Genomic DNA, 24483 nt, shown 5'->3' on the forward strand with positions numbered 1-24483 from the left:
AGTTTTTAACACAAAACTTCATACCTACATAAAAACAACTACATTTTCGTATCATAGATAATAGTAGAGCTTACCAGCTTTGTTATAAACGTCGTTGACGTTGGCAGTTTCTTTGTAGTTTGCTCTACGATAGTAGTGGGTACCTTTGTGGTGGTTGGTTCAACTGTCGTTGTAGATATCTGTTTGGTGGTAGGTTCAACTGTAGTAGTGGGTACCTGTGTTGATGGAGGTTCAGTTGTCGTCGTAGGTAACTCAGTGGTGGTTGGTTCAGCTGTCGTTTTGGGTTTATGTGTGGAGGTAGGTTCAACTTTTGTTGTGGGTATCTCTAAGGAGGAAGGTTCAACTATCGTTGTGGGAACATCTGTGAGTACCTCCGTAGTAGTAGGTTGAGCTAATGTTGTGAGTACCTGTATGGTTGTAAGTTCAGCTGTTGTAGCAGATTTCTCTGTCGTGGTAAGTTCAGCAGTTGTAGTAGGTTTCTCTGTGGTAGTAGGTTCAACTGTTGTGGTAGGTTTCTCTGTGGTGGTAGGTTCAGCTGTTGTGGTAGGTTTCTCTGTGGTGGTAGGCTCAGCTATTGTAGTACGTTTCTTTGTGGTTGTAGGTTCATATGTTGTGGTAGGTTTCTCTGTGATGTGAGGCTCAGATGCTGTGGTAGGTTTCATTGTGGTGGTAGGTTCAGCTGTTGTGGTAGGTTTCTCTGTGGTGGTAGGTTCAACTGTTGTGGTAGGTTTCTCTGTGGTGGTAGGTTCAGCTATTGTAGTAGGTTTTTCTGTGGTGGTAAGTTCAACTGTTGTAGTAGGTTTCTCTGTGGTAGTAGGTTCAACTGTTGTGGTAGGTTTCTCTATGGTGGTAGGTTCAACTGTTGTGGTAGGTTTTTCTGTGGTAGTAGGTTCAGCTGTTGTGGTAGGTTTCTCTGTAGTGGTAGGTTCAACTGTTGTAGTAGGTTTCTCTGTGGTGGTAGGTTCAACTGTTGTAGTAGGTTCTTCTGTGGTGGTAGGTTCAACTGTTGTAGTAGGTTTTTCTGTGTTGGTAAGTTCAACTGTTGTAGTAGGTTTCTCTGTGGTAGTAGGTTCAGCTGTTGTGGTAGGTTTCTCTGTGGTGGAAGGTTCAGCTGTTGTAGCAGGTTTCTCTGTGGTGGTAGGTTCAGCTGTTGTGGTAGGTTTCACTGTGGTAGTAGGTTCAACTGTTGTAGTAGGTTTCTCTGTGGTGGTAGGTTCAGCTGTTCTGGTAGGTTTCTCTGTCGTGGTAAGTTCAGTAGTTGTAGTAGGTTTCATTGTGGTGGTAGGTCCAGCAGTTGTAGTAGGTTCTTCTGTGGTGGTAGGTTCAGCTGTTGTGGTAGGTTTCATTGTGGTGGTAGGTTCAGCGGTTGTAGTAGATTTCTCTGTGGTGATAGGTTCAGCTGTTGTGTCAGGTTTCTCTGTGGTGGTAGGTTCAACTGTTGTAGTAAGTTCTTCTGTGGTGGTAGGCTCAACTGTTGTAGTAGGTTCAACTGTTGTGGTAGGTTTCTCTATGGTGGTAGGTTCAACTGTTGTGGTAGGTTTTTCTGTGGTAGTAGGTTCAGCTGTTGTGGTAGGTTTCTCTGTGGTGGTAGGTTCAACTGTTGTAGTAGGTTTCTCTGTGGTGGTAGGTTCAACTGTTGTATTAGGTTTCTTTGTGGTGGTAGGTTCAGCTGTTGTGGTAGGTTTCTCTGTCGTGGTAAGTTCAGCAGTTGTAGTAGGTTTGATTGTGGTGGTAGGTTCAGCAGTTGTAGTAGATTTCTCTGTGGTGATAGGTTCAGCTGTTGTGGCAGGTTTCTCTGTGGTGGTAGGTTCAACTGTTGTAGTAGGTTTTTCTGTGGTGGTAAGTTCAACTGTTGTAGTAGATTTCTCTGTGGTAGTAGGTTCAGCTGTTGTGGTAGGTTTCTCTGTGGTGGAAGGTTCAGCTGTTGTAGCAGGTTTCTCTGTGGTGGTAGGTTCAGCTGTTGTGGTAGATTTCTCTGTGGTAGTAGGTTCAACTGTTGTAGTAGGTTTCTCTGTGATAGTAGGTTCAGCTGTTGTGGTAGGTTTCTCTGTGGTTGTAGGTTCAGCTGTTGTAGTCGGTTTCTCTGTGGTGGTAGGTTCGACTGTTGTAGGTTTTTCTGTGGTGGTAGGTTCAACTGTTGTAGTAGATTTCTCTGTGGTAGTAGGTTCAGCTGTTGTGGTAGGTTTCTCTGTGGTGGAAGGTTCAGCTGTTGTAGCAGGTTTCTCTGTGGTGGTAGGTTCAGATGTTGTGGTAGGTTTCTTTGTGGTAGTAGGTTCAACTGTTGTAGTAGGTTTCTCTGTGATAGTAGGTTCAGCTGTTGTGGTAGGTTTCTCTGTGGTTGTAGGTTCAGCTCTTGTAGTCGGTTTCTCTGTGGTGGTAGGTTCGACTGTTATAGGTTTTTCTGTGGTGGTAGGTTCAACTGTTGTAGTAGGTTTCTCTGTGGTGGAAGGTTCAGCTGTTGTGGTAGGTTTCTCTGTGGTGGAAGGTTCAGCTGTTGTGGTAGGTTTCTCTGTGGTGGAAGGTTCAGCTGTTGTAGCAGGTTTCTCTGTAATGGAAGGTTCAGCTGTTGTAGCAGGTTTCTCTCTGGTGATAGGTTCACCTGTTGTGGTTGGTATTTTCGTCACAATCGCCCTAAGATTCAATTATTACACATAAGTTCACTGTTATAATACTACAAAAATATTCTACCACATTTATATATATAAAGGAACAGCTCCCTTATAAAATACATTAAACTGACTGAATTGTTTTTTTCACTATTTTAGGAACAATGGTTAGTTAAACATTTCTAGGTTTGTTGTCTTAACTGATCTAGAACTACTTTAACATGAATTGTCTTTTTGTACTGATTTGGAACTAGTACACTGAAATTACCCATAAGACCCAACGTTATGGCACGAGCAAGTAAGGTATCCAGTTGTCAGATTTCGTCCAATTGTTTCACATCCCCGTGTCTGCCACGTGAGACTACCAGTGTCAAACATTCCACACTGAAACATTTTAAAATGAATTATCAGATTTTATGATCAGTCATAAAGTATTATATTTGATAGCACCAGAAGTGTCACATTACATACAACATTTTTGTTTCTTTAACCCTATTTTATAGTATTGTTACTCAACGGATAGATGAAGGCATAATTTTAAAGTTGAGTGGTTTTTAGCGAGCTACTTGTTCTTTACGTGAGAAATGAATCGAGATATAGTATTGGGTTGAGGAATAATTCGTCAGCGTTTTTTCAAGTTAAAAAAATATATTCATAAATGAAATGCTTTCGCAAAACATTTCATGTCATTTGGTAGATAATTTTTTGCTCTAATAAATGGTGTGTTTGATTTTCATATGTCTTTAATTTTTTCTTTCATTTTCAGCTCATTAAATGGAATGTCAAGTGGACAAAATCGAGCATTTTCGACACCATCTGCTTTTCGCATTTAATTTCTTGCAATTTCGGTTAAAACAATGCATACTATATACCTAGGTATTACATGAAATAAAGTATCATAATAAATATTTTGGGTGTAATGTGTTCATGCATTGAAGTATTGTATTAGTCTTGCATGTAATGCTTGAATGAAATTATTTAAAAACGCTCACGAATTATTCCTCAACCTAATATTTATTACGTATACACTTCTACTAAACACTCAACTGCATACAAGACCCTCACATTTCATTACTTTAATATAAAAATTAATATTATTAAGTCGCTACTTATATATTTATAAAAGTTGGTTTTGTTTGTTTGTTTATTTTTGAATTTTGCGCAAAGCTCCACGAGAGCTATCTGCGCTAGCAGTCCCTAATTTAGCAGTGTAGTAAAAGTAGAAGGAAGGCAGCTAGTCATCACCACCCACCGCCAACTCTTGGGCTACTCTTTTACCAACGAATAGTGGGACTGACCGTATCATTATAACGCTCCCACGGCTGAAAGGGCGAGCATGTCTGGTGTGACGGGGATTCGAACCCGCGACCCTCAGATTACGAGCTGAGCGCCTTAACCACCTGGCTATGTGAGGGCCGATAAAGGATGGTAATTTTATAGAATTACATGATAACAAGAAATCTATAAAGTTAGTGAAGCCGTAAAAAACGTACACGTCCAAAAAAGAAATTTAACACTGAACAAAACTTGTCCCTAGTATCATGGTGTTAACATGGAATAGCTGAAGGTAACATATTTAATACACCATGACCAGCCTTGTTTCTCACAAGCGTGACTAATGTATTATCTCAAATAAACTTCAATTTAACTTATAACAAAATTAACATAAACGATGTTTCACATGAAATTCAAAAGTCTTGTCGTGAATGTAGTGAAACTTTTGGACGGATTGTCATTGATAAACTGGGAGAGGCTAGCTCTGGTTAGGTTAGTTTAGGTTAACTATGGTTCGTTAGGTTAGGTTAGGGCTAGGTTTGCTCTGGTTCATTAGGTTATCTTATGTTAACTATGGTTCGTTAGGTTAGCTTATGTTAACTATGGTTCGTTAGGTTAGGGCTAGGTTTGCTCTGGTTCATTAGGTTATCTTATCTTAACTATGGTTCGTTAGGTTAGGGTTAGGTTTGCTCTGGTTCATTAGGTTATCTTATGTTAACTATGGTTCGTTAGGTTAGCTTATGTTAACTGCGGTTCGTTAGGTTAAAGTTGGGTTTTCTCTGGTTCGTTTACTGATCAACTTTATTACCACAAGCGTTTCCCCTTCTTCAACATCGGTATTTTCTATAGGAACAGTCAGAATCATGGGTATCAGAAGAGGTTCAAGAGCCATCTGGCGGCTGGTAAGAGGGTTAAAAAACTGCAAAAGAATAAGAGAGCCACGTAAAGCCTCTCCACTGGCTAGTGTAGCGATATCCGATTTCATCTCAGCTGACCCGACGCATGCGCTATAACATAGTTCATGCTTGGTACACGGCCATGTTCTGTATGTCTCGACAATCTCATCACCCAGGCTGACCTGAAACGATAATAACCCAAATAATTCATTAAACCACGTAAAACAAACTACAAAAACAACAATATTTAGAAGTCTCAATCTTCGGGAGGTTCACGGTATCTCACCACTAGAGACATGACACGAGTTCTCTCCGAAAATGTTTACACTAATCTATAAGGCGACTTTCCATACCTGGTTTGTTTTCTTACTGTTGAGGGATGCTAAAGTTACTGCCTTTCCAGACAATAAATCGAATTCCAACTTTTCGCTCCGAACAGCAACGATAGAGGTCGCAACCATTGCAGGCTCTTCGTTCACAACGAGGTATTTGCACGTCCCGGCAAGATAGGATGTGACGTCCCTGATCAGCTGAATTGCATCAGAGGTAGTTGGAGTGGTTGTCAGTTGAAAAGTGTCCATAGACAGCAACGTATTTACCTAAACATAATATAGAGAATAATAAGATATAGTTTTAAAGCCACTTTGTTTCACCATGTGATATATATATATATATATATTATTGGCAATTATTACCGAATTATAATAATGAAAATGACCGGAACTAAGTTTTAAAACTTATATATTCGAGCTAGGTTTACGTTCTAGCAACTTTATTTAATATTTCCATCTGACTGCTCATAATTATGGACGATAACTAAAGTCATATTAGGTGCTAGTCTATAATCTGTATATAAATAATAATTCACTAAATGAAACATACTTACCTCAAGTAGTGTATTATTATATTTCTATTTATTGTACGATTTTGTTACTTATTTAATTGACTTATTTTTATAAATGTTACTTCTTGTGGTGTTCTACTGCCACATGACTGATATATAGTTCAGCATAAACACAACTCACATGTTAAGCTACACAATAAAATGACACTGTCGGAGCCGTTTAATGAAATCTTATTGGTTAGGAAACATTGTTAAAGAGTATTATTGGATGTCACTGGTGCCAAGGCTTTTAACAAACAAGGGTTCTGTGAACGTCTTTAAAGTAAACAACTAGGGTTGTACGTGTTGAAAGCAAAGTTATATTTTATTATTTTTTCTCGCGGTAATTTTATTAATAATATTGGTTTTAATTGTTTAATATATGTAATACAGTTCAGTTATTATTATTATTATATATTTTTATTACAAGGATTCTTTGATATGTGAGATTTGAATTTTAGGTGTTATTGGAATTAAGGCCGAAAACGTCGCTTGGAGCAAAGGTACCAAAATGATAAATCAAGACATCTTAATCAATGAAAATAAGAATGATATGTTAGATTATTGAAATTCATCAGTCGATTAGTTTTTAAATTTGATATATTTGGGTAGCTTGTTTTGATCAAAAGTTAACAATGATAAGTAAGTAACCCAATGACAACATTCATCTAACACGTACGGTAAAGACGTCCAGATCGGAGACATCAGACTCTACGAAACGCTTCACTCGAGTCAGTTTGCTGCTGGAGATCAGAGTTGTCGTGAAATCTAAAATCAGTTTAAAAATCTAGAATATATTACATAATTTTACAACAAAATATTAACAATTTTCATCAATTTTATGATGTGGGCAAATTAATTTTCAATGAAAGTTCTACAAGGTACATTGTTAGGTTCAAAAGTGATAACGCCCTCTACCAGATTACTAAAGGATGTATTAAAAATGTCAACAAAATAATTTGTTTGAAAATTTTATTATTATATCAAAGACTTTAAAAAAACATTAACATGTATTAATTACTGAGTCCCCTACTGGACTCAGTAGAACATTCTCTATTATTAATATTCTGTTTGGAAAAGCTCCGTTGAAAATTAATAATAACAAATAAAAATTATTTTATTATTTAAACATTAACTGTGAACTGAAAACTATGGATTCAAGAAATATTTATATAAAATATTTTCTAAAAAATAGACCGAAAGTTAACACTGAATTTGTACTCTGAACTCCTTGTTTGTTCAGCCTTTAATATTTTATTGAAGAACAAAGTAGTTATATTATTATAACTAATTATTTGTTCATAATAAAACACGAAACTAATTTTGAAACTCGCCTTCAGCTGACGTCGATCCTGTCAAAGTTTTCGAAACTTTTCTATTTAAATTCACAAGGTTTTCCAAGCTGCCCAGAGTGATGTTAGCGTCCTCTACCGTTATTAAAGTCAGATAAAGAAAATGGAGTGCTTCACGTGCGACAACTTTGTTTGATGGGTCAGTCATCAGGCTAAAAGATGGAATTGATCACAGACCTCAGAATCTTATAGAAACTATGGGTCACAGAGTTATATATAAGAATTTTCTTTGTCATTCCTGAACCCAAATATAGCCTAGATCCATCAGAACTGAAAAGACATTTCTGTATAAATCAAAAAGGTTGATGGTCAATAAATTAGTTCGTCAAGGAATTCTCATTAAGGTGGGTAAACAAACAACTAGAAATAAGTAACATTAACACTGTAATTAATTACGTTACCAACTTCTCTAGTTTGTTGTATGTTTAACATGAAAAGTATGTTCAAATCACTCGGTTGTTCTGGTGAGTTCTCTACGTTTAATTGCGAACTCCACAGGATGTGAAGGATAAGAAGATTGATTATTTGAATGTTAAGTCACGTAATGTCACAAAATGTATTAGTACTCTTATTAATATAACCAAACTGAAGAAAAACTGCAAAGATTATTAAAAGATACATATATCAAACATCTACTAAAAACAGATGAGTTCAAAAACTACAAATTCTTAAAGTAAAACTACGTATAACCACTACAGCTTTGTAACATAGACTTCTCTTCCTCAGGTGACTTGATACTGAGAGACATATATTTATATTAGAGATGTACACTTCAATGACGTCATTGGAAGTCAACCCTAACAGCAGGGACAATCGCAATTATATCTAAAACATTTCTACCCAATTAAAACAAAGTAACACTAACCGTTCAGGGACCTTACATCTACAACATCTTTTATACACAATCCAAACAAAGTAATACTTACCCGGTTAGATACCTTACATCTGCAATATCTTTTATACATATGCCAAACAAAGAAATACTTACCCAGTTAGGTACCTTACATCTACAACATCTTTTATACACAATCCAAACAAAGTAATAGTTACCCGTTTAAGTACCTTACATCTACAGCATCTTTTATACAGAATCCAAACAAAGTAATACTTACCCGTTTAGGTACCTTATATCTACATCTTTTATACGTAATCCAAACAAAGTAATACTTACTCGTTTAGGTACCTTATATGTACAACATCTTTTATACGTAATCCAAACAAAGTAATACTTACCCGGTTAGGTTCCTTACATCTACAACATCTTTCATACACAATCCAAACAAAATAATACTTACCCGTTTAGGTACCTTACATCTACAACATCTTTTATACGTAATCCAAACAAAGTAATACTTACCCGGTTAGGTACCTTACATCAACAGCATCTTTTATACACAATCAAAACAAAGTAATACTTACCCGGTTAGGTACCTTACATCTACAGCATCTTTTATACACAATCCAAACAAAATAATACTTACCCGTTTAGGTACCTTACATCTACAGCATCTTTTATACACAATCAAAACAAAGTAATACTTACCCGATTAGGTTCCTTACATCTACAACATCTTTTATACACAATCCAAACAAAATACTTACCCGTTTAGGTACCTCACAGCAACAGCATTAATAGTGTCGTGAAAGAGAGTTTCTGATTGATTACCAGATAGAAACGCTGCTGTTCTGACAGTTGCTAGTGCTTGGGTTATGTCACCTGGATAAACACAAAATATATGTATAACATATTGTGAGTTATCCTTATTTAATAACCTATATATTAAAACTTCTAAGTGTATAAAACATAGGTTATCATACTCTTAAATAAGCCGAGTAAACATTATTGTATCTTTTCTTCAAAAGTATGCCTACGTAGGTGGATTACAACGTTTCATCAGAAAGTAATATAGTTTTTATAATTCCAAAGCCCCTACCTTCATTTAGGAGAGTAGTTGCTTGTTCTGACAATATGTTGACACTTTCCTCAACTGAAGTGTCAGCAGGGCTAATGGGGACCGTCTGTTTAGTGATGGAGCAAGATATATATCCACAAACTTGTAAAGCAACTGTAATATTAGGACTAATGTCTGAAATAAGAAAATACCAAACGTCATACTTATGGACACCATAATATTATATAAATAAACCATTAACTTAACCAAACACACACAACGATGTGTACACCATAATATTATATAAACAAACCATTAACTCAACTAAACACACACAATGATGTGTATAGAATAACATTATTGATATAAATCATTAAACCATCTAATCATACACACCATAACATTATATAAATAAATCATCAAGGCAACCACACATATACAACGATGTGTACACCATAACGTTATATAAATAAACCATTACCAAACACACACAACGATGTGTACACCATAACGTTATATAAATAAACCATTAACTCAACCAAACACACACAACGATGTGTACACCATAACGTTATATAAATAAACCATTAACTCAACCAAACACACACAACGATGTGTACACCATAACGTTATATAAATAAACCATTAACTCAACCAAACACACACAACGATGTGTACACCATAAGATTATATAAATAAACCATTACCAAACATATACAACGATGTGTACACCATAACGTTATATAAATAAACCATTAACTCAACCAAACATACACAACGATTAGTATACCATAATGTTATATAAATAAATATGTATTTGTTATTTACCATAAGTCGTATGTCTTTCACTACTGAAGGTGGTCTCAGTTACCAGCTGGTATGTCAGGAAAGGTGGTCTCAGTTACCAGCTGGTATGTTAGTAAAGGTGGTCTCAGTTATCATTTTAAAATTTATAACTGTAGAGGATATCGGTCCTCCTGAAACTTTTCAAATATATCTTGAAATTAAATTTTAATATTATAGGATGAATCACCAATATTTGAAGATGGTACCAAATGTGTAAACAGAGAATTAGTTTACACCTTAGTTAGAGGTTAGTTTGGTATATATAATTAATACATTCGTTTGTTTATCTCTTTCATTTTGAGAAGTTAGAAACTAAGATTACGATAATTTATCATACATTTTCTTATGATTTATTTAATTTAAGAAAAATGTTAGAGACAGGGCTTATTAGAATTATTAAATATTTAAAACATTTTGACAAGTGACGACATTATTTCATACGCCCTCTACGACAAAGGATGTTCATTTAATATTTTTAAAAATTAAATAGTATTTCCATTGTTTACTTTATGTCTTCTAGATTTTTTTTTTTTGAATTTTTCACAAATTACACGAAATCTACTTTTAGTAGTTGCCCAAATTTAGCAATGACAATACATGGATAAGTCAACACCACCCAGTGTATACTGTTGGGTTACATTTTTACTGATGAATAATGGGATTGACCGTTACATTATCCTTCCTAAGGGTGAGAATTTCGTTGACGAGATTTCGAATCCGCGACCCTCGGATTGCGCTTCGTGCACCTTAACCACCAGGCCTAGCCAAACCTGAATGGGTCAAGTGTTGAAACTTAATGCTATATTTTGTATCAGTTTAATAAAAATGTAAGTAATTCAGCCTTTTGTATGACATCATATGTGTAATTTGACTATAAAAATGTGTAAAACTAAAGCCAGAATTTTTTTTACCGGAACAGTTATTTGTCACGTATGTCTTAAAGTACAGAAACATATCCTGAAAAAAATCGTTAGTAAGTTCTTGTTTTGTTTTTTTTACCTCCCGGAAGATAAACGTTTTGCACACCAGGTGGCTCTCCAGTAAAGACTTTTATCGGAGTTTTGAATCCTTCGTTCCTCACTTGATAGAAAAAAATGTATTTCAATGGATACTCTTGGGGCTTATCCCTCCAACCCCCTGTAGCTTTTAATGTAAAAGCTGTTTGAAATGCGATTCCAGACGGTGGTGTCACCTAGAAAATCAAAAATAATTTTGTTAAACAAACTGATATTAATTATTTAAAAAATAACAGTCAATGTGTTGATTGTATGTAATACTTGTATCGTCGCGTCTGAATACTGACTGGGCAACGAATTAAAAACAGTGCTAGCAAGGTGAATATTGACTGGGCAACGAATCACAAACAGTGCTAGCAAGGTGAATATTGACTGGGCAAAGAATCACAAACAGTGCTAGTAAGGCGAAAAGTGAATATTTACTGGGCAACGAATCACAAACAGAGCTAGCAAGGTGAATATTGACTGGGCAACGAATCGCAAAAGTGCTAGCAAGGTGAATATTGACTGGGCAACGAATCACAAACAGAGCTAGCAAGGTGAATGTTTACTGGGCAACGAATCACAAACAGTGCTAGTAAGGTGAATATTGACTGGGCAACGAATCACAAACAGTGCAATCAAGATGAATATTGACACTTGTCTATATATACTTTGTTATCTTTATCAGTCAGTTGCATAAAGTCCAGGTTCGTTCTACAGACACTTTAATTATCTTCAAATTAAACTCCTACTCCTTCTTCTATACCTGTAGGGGTCTTTATCGTTTTTGAAGTCCACCAATGGGAGAACGGTAAGTCTTAAGGCTTATAACAGAAAAATCATGGACTCGATTCACCTCGGCGGACACAACAGATAGTCTGATGTGGTTCTACTCTAACAAAACTTACACACACATCGGTTTTCAGGTTCTTGACGTTCGTTCTTCTGTACTGGTATACTCTTTCACTGTCACTTTCCAGTTTTATTTATGTTTGTAATATTTACTTTGCTCATAATGTGTTTATTAGTTTTCGAACTCAATACGATTAATTAATTATCATATCTAAGGCAAGGATACAGAATGTGTTTTCTCCAGTTCTGAAAGTCTTATTGAAATACCTACTACTAAAAGAATGGCTGACATAAGTCCAACCCAACTGAAGCGTTCTGGTATTGTCGAAATACCTATTAGGCTACCAGCAACAGATACAAGTTAGATTTAGGTTTATAACACTAAAATCAGGGGTTCGATTCCTTTCGGTGGGCTCAGCAAATAGCTCGATGTAGCTTTGCTATAAGAAAAAACACACACACACACAGATTTAGCTATCTTCACACGTTTAATTCGAAATCCATAAAAGAATAATGAAGATAAAAATAAAAATAAATCAAATTGAATTTCGCACAAAGCTACACGAGGGCTATCTGTGCTAGTCGTCCCTAATTTAACAGTGTAAGACTAGAGGGACGGCAGCTAGTCGTCACCATCCACCGCCAACTCTTGGGCTACTCTTTTACCAACAAATAGTGGGATTCATCATCACCTAATAACGCTCCCACGGCTGAAAGGGCGAGCAAGTTTGGTGCGACGAGGATTCGAACCCGCGACCCTCAGATTGCGAGTGGAGTGTCCTTATCACGTGGCCATGCCGGGGCCTAAATCATCTGAGACGAGGAGTAATTCAATTTATATTTTAAAAAAGCTAAAAAATCTTTACTTGTCCACTCCATCGATACTTGCAAACTTAAAATAAACTTTTATTTATTACTCAAAGAAAACATAATGTTGTGGTCTTATAAGGGGTTTTACTTTCTGAAGATGTAAACAACGTTTTAAGTTAAATCGTAAAATATTATTAATTTTTTTTTATGACGAATGTGTGGGTGTGTTCTGGAATAAAACCAAATTACCTCCAAACCTCCTCTAATTGGTGGTTGTTTAGTTTCAACAATTATATCAGCGTAGCCTCGTACGTCTCCGTTGATTGGTTCTGCTACTATCCTAAATTTGTAGCGGCCACCACCGAGAAGACCGCGCCAATGAGAATTAACAGACGGAATCAACAAAGGGAAAGGACGTCTTATCATTGGACCACTGTAATTTCTTGGATGTGACGATGGTGTCATTCCATCCAGCGATGCTATGGCGTATTCTACGAAACAATACATCTTAATTATAACTCTACGTTCTTTCTTATGACGATTAGAATGCTTAATTTCATCAGTTGGGTACTCTCTCTGTTAATGATGTTTTCGGCCGTAAACCCAATAATGTCTAATAAGGTTCGGCCAAATTTAAGTTAGTCCTAGATCCCTATACACTGCAAGACATCAAAAAAATAATTTGTTAGAACAAGTAACTATAAAGGAATAAACGCCTATATGCGTGTGTACATTAGAAAACAACATACTTCTGTAAAAATACACCAAAGGAATGGCTTGAAATCTTTAAGTAAACCTAATTTTACTTTAAAAGGCCATAAGCTAATAATATATTTCACACTGGGAACTGTGATCAGTAAACCATCTAATATGAAAAACAAATCACAAAATAAGTTAACTTATTTCGTACACTGATGATATGTAGTGACCGTGAAAAAAACATTGTTAAACTTAATATCTTTATATTAGTAACAAGGTTCAACATAATTTCATAAAGCACCATTTTCTTCTGTATTATTAATTCAACAATACTGTAACTGGCAAGGTGACACTTTACATAAAATGACCAGAATAGGCATATAAAATAAAGAAATTCTAGGCTTGTTGGAGGATTTCAGATCAACTCACCTTTCTCAACTACACTTTCCCACCACACTCTCACGTCCACGTCACTAGTGACGTAAGCATTTACTACATGTCTGTCTGTTGGACTAACAGGCCCTACGTAGCTTCTCTTAACGTATACGACTGGTACTTTTCCTGGTAGGACTATTACACTAATCTGTTTCTCAGCGATCAGGGTATTTTTGGTGGCTTTGAAAGTTACCTTGTACCTGTTGAATACACGAGAAAACCATCCTAGACCCTCCACCATATTGGAAAAATCCAAAAACTAATTTGTAATGTATACAGTTTAGAAATTGAAATTTAATTGAAATTAAATATACTGAATTACGTAAAACTTAAAATATAAAACAATAATTTATTTAGCTTTTCAACTGACATCAGCGAAGTTATCATTTAACACAATTTGTTACAAGTGAAATTTACTTTCAACTCAAATCTTCTGTTCACATATGTAATTAAATTTGGAATGTGTTTCACTAAATTTTAGGGTCGTTTCAAGTAATAGTAAAATATATATTGGTCCGTTTCTTTACTCCTAAAAATACATGTGTTTTAATACACATTTATTTGCACATATTGGTGTACAGTCGTATCTTACAAGATAGGAACCACGTAATTTATATAGTTTCTTATAAAACGAAAAAAAAAAAGGTTTCATACGTATAGATCTTTATCAATATTGAAACACAAATGTTCAGACTACATTCTCATACCATGTATGTTAACACAGACTACAGAGATTCGTTAGAACACATTCTCATACCATGCATGTTAACACAGATTACAGAGATTCGTTAGAACACATTCTCATACCATGCATGTTAACACAGATTACAGAGATTCGTTAGAACACATTCTCATACCATGCATGTTAACACAGACTAGAGAAATTTGTTAGAACACATTTACATACCATGCATGTTAACACAGACTACAGAGATTCGTTAGAACACATTTGCATACCATACATGCTAACACAGACTAGAGAAATTTGTTAGAACACATTTACATACCATACATGTTAACACAGATTACAGAGATTCGTTAGAACACATTCTCATACCATGCATGTTAACACAGACTAGAGAAATTTGTTAGAACACATTTACATACCATGCATGTTAACACAGATTACAGAGATTCGTTAGAACACATTCTCATACCATGCATGTTAACACAGATTACATAGATTCGTTAGAACACATTCTCATACCATGCATGTTAACACAGACTAGAGAAATTTGTTAGAACACATTTACATACCATACATGTTAACACAGATTACAGAGATTCGTTAGAACACATTCTCATACCATGCATGTTAACACAGACTAGAGAAATTTGTTAGAACACATTTACATACCATGCATGTTAACACAGACTACAGAGATTCGTTAGAACACATTTGCATACCATACATACTAACACAGACTAGAGAAATTTGTTAGAACACATTTACATACCATACATGTTAACACAGATTACAGAGATTCGTTAGAACACATTCTCATACCATGCATGTTAACACAGACTAGAGAAATTTGTTAGAACACATTTACATACCATGCATGTTAACACAGACTACAGAGATTCGTTAGAACACATTCTCATACCATGCATGTTAACACAGACTAGAGAAATTTGTTAGAACACATTTACATACCATGCATGTTAACACAGACTACAGAGATTCGTTAGAACACATTTGCATACCATACATGCTAACACAGACTAGAGAAATTTGTTAGAACACATTTACATACCATACATGTTAACACAGATTACAGAGATTCGTTAGAACACATTCTCATACCATGCATGTTAACACAGACTAGAGAAATTTGTTAGAACACATTTACATACCATGCATGTTAACACAGACTACAGAGATTCGTTAGAACACATTTGCATACCATACATGCTAACACAGACTAGAGAAATTTGTTAGAACACATTTACATACCATACATGTTAACACAGATTACAGAGATTCGTTAGAACACATTCTCATACCATGCATGTTAACACAGACTAGAGAAATTTGTTAGAACACATTTACATACCATGCATGTTAACACAGACTACAGAGATTCGTTAGAACACATTTGCATACCATACATGCTAACCCAGACTAGAGAAATTTGTTAGAACACATTTACATACCATGCATGTTAACACAGATTACATAGATTCGTTAGAACACATTCTCATACCATGCATGTTAACACAGACTAGAGAAATTTGTTAGAAAACATTTACATACCATGCATGTTAACACAGATTACATAGATTCGTTAGAACACATTCTCATACCATGCATGTTAACACAGACTAGAGAAATTTGTTAGAACACATTTACATACCATGCATGTTAACACAGACTACAGAGATTCGTTAGAACACATTTGCATACCATACATGCTAACACAGACTAGAGAAATTTGTTAGAACACATTTACATACCATGCATGTTAACACAGACTACAGAGATTCGTTAGAACACATTTGCATACCATACATGCTAACCCAGACTAGAGAAATTTGTTAGAACACATTTACATACCATGCATGTTAACACAGATTACATAGATTCGTTAGAACACATTCTCATACCATGCATGTTAACACAGACTAGAGAAATTTGTTAGAAAACATTTACATACCATGCATGTTAACAGAGATTACATAGATTCGTTAGAACACATTCTCATACCATGCATGTTAACACAGACTAGAGAAATTTGTTAGAACACATTTACATACCATGCATGTTAACACAGACTACAGAGATTCGTTAGAACACATTTGCATACCATACATGCTAACACAGACTAGAGAAATTTGTTAAACACATTTACATACCATGCATGTTAACACAGACTACAGAGATTCGTTAGAACACATTTGCATACCATACATGCTAACACAGACTAGAGAAATTTGTTAGAACACATTTACATACCATGCATGTTAACACAGATTACAGAGATTCGTTAGAACACATTCTCATACCATGCATGTTAACACAGACTAGAGAAATTTGTTAGAACACATTTGCATACCATGCATGTTAACACAGACTACAGAGATTCGTTAGAACACATTCTCATACCATGCATGTTAACACAGACTAGAGAAATTTGTTAGAACACATTTACATACCATGCATGTTAACACAGACTACAGAGATTCGTTAGAACACATTTGCATACCATACATGCTAACACAGACTAGAGAAATTTGTTAGAACACATTTACATACCATGCATGTTAACACAGATTACAGAGATTCGTTAGAACACATTCTCATACCATGCATGTTAACACAGACTAGAGAAATTTGTTAGAACACATTTACATACCATGCATGTTAACACAGACTACAGAGATTCGTTAGAACACATTTGCATACCATACATGCTAACACAGACTAGAGAAATTTGTTAGAACACATTTACATACCATGCATGTTAACACAGATTACAGAGGTTCGTTAGAACACATTTACATACCATACATGTTAACACAGACTAGAGAAATTTGTTAGAACACATTTACACACCATGCATGTTAACACAGACTACAGAGATTCGTTAGAACACATTTGCATACCATACATGCTAACACAGACTAGAGAAATTTGTTAGAACACATTTACATACCATGCATGTTAACACAGATTACAGAGGTTCGTTAGAACACATTTACATACCATGCATGTTAACACAGATTACAGAGATTCGTTAGAACACATTTACATACCATACATGTTAACACAGTTATTATCATTAAAATTAACCTAAATACATGGGTATATTTTAGTTTCCTGTTTACAACTTTCAAATGAATCTTCAACACAATTATTAAGCTTCATCTAGTCGTCGATAGGTGGCATAACGTAAGAAAGCTTCGTATTTATAGTTATTTATGAAGTTTTATCTTAAATTTTTAAAGAGTATGTCATACCTGTCAGGTTTCAACATCCCAGCTGAGACAGTAAGCGTTTGTTCGTTAGTTGTTACGCTCTCGTTGAAACAAGTATTCGCCACCTGGTGGTGACATGACCAATCAAATAGAATGTTTTCTGTGGTAAGTGTGTTGGGGTTGACGTAGGAGTAAGGAGCGCCTTTCAACAAGAAGTAACTAGTTTCGTTTCCAATCACCAGGGTTTCAGGGTCAACCCAAGGTCTTAAAGACCTTTTCTTAATTACGAATAAACGACTAACTTCACCCCGCAAGATGTCACTACCATTCACAGAAACTGAAAATAAAATACTATAAATATCACAATTTTATTATAAATCAATTAAACACAATTATGGAAAATAAAATACAAACAAACTAATCAATAATAACACTTCAATTATCATAAACCCTTATTCTAAGTAAATTACCGCTACTTCAACTACTTCAAGTTCCATTCTGTCAGTAATACCCTTCGTTCTTTATTTGTATATGTGTAACAAACCATAAAAATGTTTTTCATTCAACGAGTCTCCACTAATGTCACGTGATATATAAATAAACCATGACTTCAAGTTTTGTGTTATGTTCCGTAAACGTTAAGTCTGTCAATGCTGTTAAGGTTGAAACTGTGACAGACTGATAATCAGATATTGTGTGACCACTTTTCCAGATTATTAAGACACATTAACGATGTTTATTTACATGTACTGACTCTCCATTTTTGGGTGGGGGACTCTTCGCCTAGTCTAATGTTTTAGAACCCATCCTTGATTGTTATATTGAAAAGAGACTATTCACAGAATGTATCAGCTTACTTTATAACGGTGTTTGGTAACACCACGTCAGAATATATTTCTAAAATACTGTTATTTTAAACGACTGTTAAAATATTTTTATTTATTCTTACGTAAGTTTACACAATAGACTATCTGCGATTTGTCCACGACGCGTGCTCGAATCTCAGAATTTTTTTGGCATTGTAAGTTCGTAACTTTATTGTTGATTCACTGGGCATATTAAAAGTAGCGAAAGGAAATGAGCATGGTTTCCTCTGGAAAATACTGTAAGTGGCTGATGACAGAAAGAGGAAAACTACAACTAGCTCATGAAATACAAAATACGTCAGGTTAAGATGATACTGAAGTACTGTTTTAAAATTCTTATCTCATACACAAACAGAGAGGTAATAACCTTCAATGATGCAAAATGTCACCACTAAGTTACTAAAAGTATGTAATAGAATTTAGTGACTCGTATCCATTCTTTTTGTATTGATGGTAGAGTAATATGGAAAACGCTACATGATTTACTTGAATCTTAAAATGCTAAAGGTGGTGTAATAGTGTGGGAAATATTACCATTGCAGTATTTGGGTCGTATGATGTTCATGAAAAGTTAATCAAGAACATCCTAATTACACCTGAGCATGACTATTGACAATAGTTCTTCCAAGGTGAGAATTAAAAATATCCAAATTTTTATTGTCTGAAATCAGTTCGAAATGTCAATACTTAGGTCAATACGTTACAAAAACTTATTACAGAAATGCCACCTAAACTGAGCTTGAGCGTCGCTTTTCCTTACTTACTTATTTTGTGGTATCTGTAAACAGCTTACCTATTTTAATTCTGTAAACAACTGACAGATTTCACATCTCTAAGAACGGGACAGAATTGGATTTCTGACACTTCGAATCCAGAAGAAAAGTAGCTTATCCAACTATTAGCTGGGAGTCTGAATTGACGCATAAGTCGGTGTATATAACTAATATTATGAGTAATAGAATAAATGTTTTTGATCAAACTCAACTTTTCGCGCCTCTTGTGATCAAAATCAAATGTTTGCCTAAGATATTTCTCGTTTTTTATTATCAGAATAAACTGATTTGATAATTATTATTTATAATAGTAAGTTTTAAGTGTTTTTCAGAGTATGACTACCATAGTTTCTAAAATCAGTCTTTAGCAAGTTATATTCTTGTCGCAGAACTAGAACATAGATTTATGCGTGTATATACAGCTTAATTCGTATCATGGTTGAAGTTAAATATTCCAACATGTCACAAACATGACCGTACATTATATTTTCCAAACAATGCTGCTAGTCACCTTCTACCATTTTTCTTCTACTCACAGTCTTTTAACAGTTTGAAGACAGCTTTTAAATTGATATACTGAAGCCCAGTATAAACTAGTGGTTAGGCCAATCGACTAACCTGCGGGTCACGGGTTCGAATCCTGTCACCAAATATGTTTGCCCTATCATTTGTGGGGATTTCATTGTGCGACGATTAATCACAGTTTTCATTGTGAAAAAGTAATCGAACAGGTTGTGGTGGAAGGTGTTTACTAGTTGCCTTCCTTTTAGTCTATAACATTCACATGAGGAACAGCTAGCGCGAATAGTCCTCAAGAAGAAGTTAACAAAATATATCAGTCACAAAACTTCAAGTTTCCCCACACTTATGTGTCACTACCGACTTTAACCCGACATTCATTACCTTCTTTAAAAGGATTTCATATGTAAAGATGTTTGACAACTATTCCTCAAGCTGGCCAAACCTCGTGAGATATTATTGGGATTATGGCCGACAATACCTTGAACAACAAAGGTTCATAAATTGATAATGCCTGTATTCAAATAATATAAGATTTAGTTTCTGCAATACAGGTTTGACACGTGAGCTATACTGAAATATATTACTTTTAGTTTCGGTTATGTAGTTAACTTTCTCTTGTTCAGAAACGTTTTAAAACAGAGTACACATACTCACCAGTTACAGAGACAACGAACGGTCCACCACTGGTCAGTTGATTACTTGTTACAGTTGCACTTCTTCCCGTAAAGGCTGTCAAACTGAAGTCCGAACTGTTTGTTGACCACAAGAACTGTAATAAAAATATACTAAATTTGATTCAATGAATCGTTGAACCTTACAAAATCTAAGAGTTGTTAAATATCCTTTCTCTCGCTTAAGTCTATAGGCCACATCAGCATACAGGGGCCAAAACCATTTTAATTGCATAGGCCCCATTAATTAACAGGGGCAAAAATAACTATATAGGTCGCATCAGTTAATAAAGGTAAAACAAGAAAATTTAACTATATAGGCCATGCCAGATAACAGGGGCAAAACCCAACTCAAGTGTGTAGATTACGTCAGATAACAGGGGCCAAAACCAACTTAACTGTGTATACTACGTCAGATAAGAGGGGTTAAAACCAACTTAACTGTGTAGACTACGTCAGATAACAGGGGCAAAACCAACTTAACTGTGTAGGCTACGTCAGATAACAGGGGCAAAAATCAACTTAACTGTGTAGACTACGTCAGATAACAGGGGCCAAAACCAACTTAACTGTGTAGACTACGTCAAATAAGAGGGGCAAAAGCCAACTTAACTGTGTATACTGTTGCAGATAACAGGGGCAAAAACCAACTTAACTGTGTATACTACGTCAGATAAGAGGGGTTAAAACCAACTTAACTGTGTAGACTACGTCAGATAACAGGGCAAAACCAACTTAACTGTGTAGGCTACGTCAGATAACAGGGGCCAAAATCAACTTAACTGTGTAGACTACGTCAGATAACAGGGGCAAAAACCAACTTAACTGTGTAGACTACGTCAAATAAGAGGGGCAAAAGCCAACTTAACTGTGTATACTGTTGCAGATAACAGGGGCAAAAACCAACTTAACTGTGTATACTACGTCAGATAAGAGGGCAAAACCAACTTAACTGTGTAGACTACGTCAGATAACAGGGGCAAAACCAACTTAACTGTGTAGGCTACGTCAGATAACAGGGGCAAAAATCAACTTAACTGTGTAGACTACGTCAGATAACAGGGGCCAAAACCAACTTAACTGTGTAGACTACGTCAAATATGAGAGGCAAAAGCCAACTTAACTGTGTATACTGTTCCAGATAACAGGGGCAAAAACCAACTTAACTGTGTAGGCTACGTCAGATAACAGGGGCAAAAATCAACTTAACTGTGTAGACTACGTCAGATAACAGGGGCAAAAACCAACTTAACTGTGTAGACTACGTCAGATAAGAGGGGCAAAACCAACTTAACTGTGTAGACTACGTCAGATAACAAGGGCAAAAACCAACGTAACTGTGTAGACTACGTCAGATAAGAGGGGCCAAAACCAACTTAACTGTGTATACTGTTCCAGATAACAGGGCAAAAACCAACTTAACTGTGTAGACTACGTCAGATAAGAGGGGCCAAAACCAACTTAACTGTGTAGACTACGTAAGATAAGAGGGGCATAAACCAACTTAACTTTACAGGCCACGTCATGTTCGTGGATTTGTGAAATACTCACTTACCACAAGCTACAGGAACGAAACAAGTTCGTGAAATACATCAGTGACGAGTAATTAAACAAATTATGCTGGAACGTTTTCGGACAAGGTTTGGGTTGTAAGGTTATATAATTTGAGGTTGTCGACTCATACTTCCTAGAGCTGTTTATTACTACCTCGCATAACTGGTCTAATATGTATAAAAACATTTATGTGTATAACCCTCCTATAGGAATGACTTTTAATATAGTTTGCAATGTTTTGACACCCTCCTATAGGAATGACTTTTAATATAGTTTGCAATGTTTTGACATTTTGTTTGTTTTGAATTTCGCGCAAAGCTGCACGAGGGCTATCTGCACTAGTCGTCCCTAATTTAGCAGGGAGAGACTAGAGGAAAGGCAGCTAGTCATCACCACCCACCGCCATCTCTTAAGCTACTCTTTTCCCAACGAATAGTGGGATTTATCATAACATTATAACGCACCCATGGCTGAAAGGGCGAGCATGTTTGGTGCGACGGGGATTCGAACCAGCGACCCTCATATTACGAGTCGAACGCCTTAACCCACTTGGCTATGCCAGGCCTATTTCGAGAGTGTATTTGAAAGCCGTTTTTATGTATGATTGTTTCTATTTTACTATAAAGGGTACGTTTGGTCAATGAAGCGAGCAGAACAAAGGGACATAGTGTTTGTTGACGGGTTGGGCAAAACTAATGTTTACCACTTTGTAATAAAATTATAAATTTTTCCACTATAGTAATTTAATGGACATCTTTGGATACAGTAATATATTTAAAAATGATATTTTATAAAGAAATTAATTTGGAGTCCACACAACAAATGGTGGGTAAGGGTTAAACATTTATTTTTACAATTATGTAACTGTTACTCATGACACCAGAATAACGTGCACTAGTAATATCTAATTTTAAGCTAGTGGACTACTCAAAAGCACCCACCGCCAACTCTTGGGCTTCTCTAATCGACTAGTAGAATTAGACTGTCGCTTCTGTACATTTCCTGTTGAGATTTGAACTAGGTCGGAAATTATAATTTTTTAAAATTAATGATGACTGGTTAAATAGAAACTAATGATGAACGTCACATGACATTAACAGCTTTGGTATAACAATTATTATAATCATATCAAATATCTTAAGATTTGTTATAACGGTTTTCTTAAAAACATAATATTTCTTCTTTCAAAATCACTTAAAATTGATTTGAAACTGATCTTACTTGAAGTATCGATGACGTCAGGTTTACACTTGCGCAGATGTCAACCAAGGTTGTGAATGTGACGTCACTATCAGGGTTAATGAGTATAGGACCCACAAGTGTTAATGCGAGTGGTTTGGACGTTCGACGAACTGTGTGAACCACAGGAATGTAGGTGTGTGACCCTAGACGGTTCCTAGCTGTCAACATAACGATGAAGTCAACGTTTTCCTTCAACTAAAGTAAAGATAACACATTCTAAGAAAACATTCAAGCAGTTTATGTTGTTTTCAGGTAAATTATCTGGGAATACGTTATTTAAGAATGATTCACAAACTAAATACTAGAAAGAAAATGGTTGTGTTTATTCTGATACGTTATAAATATCCGACAGACATCACACAGGCAAGTGCAGACTAAAGGTTTACGACTATCGTTCAGAGGAAACTAAAAACGTGAAAGAAGCAGATGTGAGCAAAAAGTTTATGTTAAGCCTTCAGAACACTGTAAACAGTCTTTCGTAACGTAGTTTGAAAACACTCGTTTTTATTAATTTTTTCCAATTTTGAGAAAGTATAGACACAACTAAAGTAATGACCAACTTCTCTCTACTTACCCGGTCACTTGAGAAGGACAAAAATCTTGGATTTAGAGCTTTATTTCTTGAAATTTCCTGCTGTAACTCGTGCAAGCCGTAATATATGCTTGGATCTTTAAACGTTGAGTAACATAGAAATAATCACGTTTTAATTAGAAATGAATAACCAATATACAATAAGCTGAAGGTCTGAAGTTTGGTAAAATAAATTTGTAAAACCAAACCAAGAAATAAAGTTTATCTATCTGCATTGTAAATATGCGTACAAATATTACTTACAAATAACATTTATCCACCTACACTGTAAATATGGATACAAATATTACTAACAAATGACATTTATCTACCCCACATGGTCTTTTAGTTGCTGTGCCCTTTAATAACATACGAAAACTCCACAAAAACGCTCAACTATTTTGTAGGTAAAATGTTGGTATAAATATATACTTCATAATTATCTGTGTTATATCACAAAGTTACAGACCATTACTCGATAACTATGGAAGAATACATTTTTATTACAGATGTAATTGTCAACAAATAAATGATCACGTCAGTAAAACTGAAGGAAAACAATGCATAATTAAGCTGTTTCTACGGAAATATAAATTTTTTGTCATTTCAAAACAATAATTTTCGTGGTGATTTAAAAATATTGCATATATTCTAATGTTCAATAAGACCTTAGGGTGTGAGTGCTATGTCCAGTTGTTGGACAGGATAATTTTCCCCACAAACACAAAATAAGAAAACCACCTTTAATTCTATAAAAAAAACAATCTCCAACTTATCATTCTTCCCTAATTATTATCTAATGTAGATATATACAATCCTAAA

The 24483-nt window shown here is 35.3% G+C and overlaps 2 protein-coding genes across 2 annotated transcripts in view; both read right to left on the reverse strand.

Moving 5' to 3' along the window:
• Positions 1-38: 38 nt before the first annotated feature.
• LOC143236321 (uncharacterized) lies at positions 39-4931 on the reverse strand. The gene is made up of 3 exons (XM_076474598.1): positions 4690-4931; positions 2875-2990; positions 39-2631 (listed from the first exon to the last, which is right to left on the reverse strand). Exons 1-3 carry the CDS (start codon positions 4864-4866, stop codon positions 39-41), a joined length of 2886 nt encoding a protein of 961 aa, XP_076330713.1. The 5' UTR covers positions 4867-4931.
• Positions 4932-6977: 2046 nt separating this feature from the next.
• LOC143236322 (uncharacterized) overlaps positions 6978-24483 on the reverse strand; it is a 43123-nt gene continuing 25617 nt past the window's right edge. Inside the window, exons 6-14 of the mRNA XM_076474599.1 lie at positions 23070-23285; positions 20278-20392; positions 17505-17799; positions 13539-13744; positions 12660-12901; positions 10750-10942; positions 8947-9099; positions 8615-8729; positions 6978-7164 (exon numbers count right to left, since the gene is read on the reverse strand). Of these exons, the coding sequence (XP_076330714.1) occupies positions 6978-7164; positions 8615-8729; positions 8947-9099; positions 10750-10942; positions 12660-12901; positions 13539-13744; positions 17505-17799; positions 20278-20392; positions 23070-23285 (1722 nt within the window). The remainder of the gene's footprint in view (positions 7165-8614; positions 8730-8946; positions 9100-10749; positions 10943-12659; positions 12902-13538; positions 13745-17504; positions 17800-20277; positions 20393-23069; positions 23286-24483) is intronic.

The sequence above is a fragment of the Tachypleus tridentatus genome, chromosome 13 (genome assembly GCF_004210375.1).
Source record: "Tachypleus tridentatus isolate NWPU-2018 chromosome 13, ASM421037v1, whole genome shotgun sequence".
Classification (NCBI taxonomy): Eukaryota; Metazoa; Arthropoda; class Merostomata; order Xiphosura; family Limulidae; genus Tachypleus; species Tachypleus tridentatus.

Bases quoted from the DNA above. Each gene is read 5' to 3' on its own strand.
- LOC143236321 (XM_076474598.1), bottom strand. From the start codon at position 4,866: ATGAAATCGGATATCGCTACACTAGCCAGTGGAGAGGCTTTACGTGGC. The intron at 2,991-4,689 runs GTAATAAAGTTG...AAAATGTTTCAG, and splicing joins AAGAAGGGGAAACGCTTGTG to TGTGGAATGTTTGACACTGG. The intron at 2,632-2,874 runs GTAATTTCAGTG...ATTGAATCTTAG, and splicing joins CATAACGTTGGGTCTTATGG to GGCGATTGTGACGAAAATAC.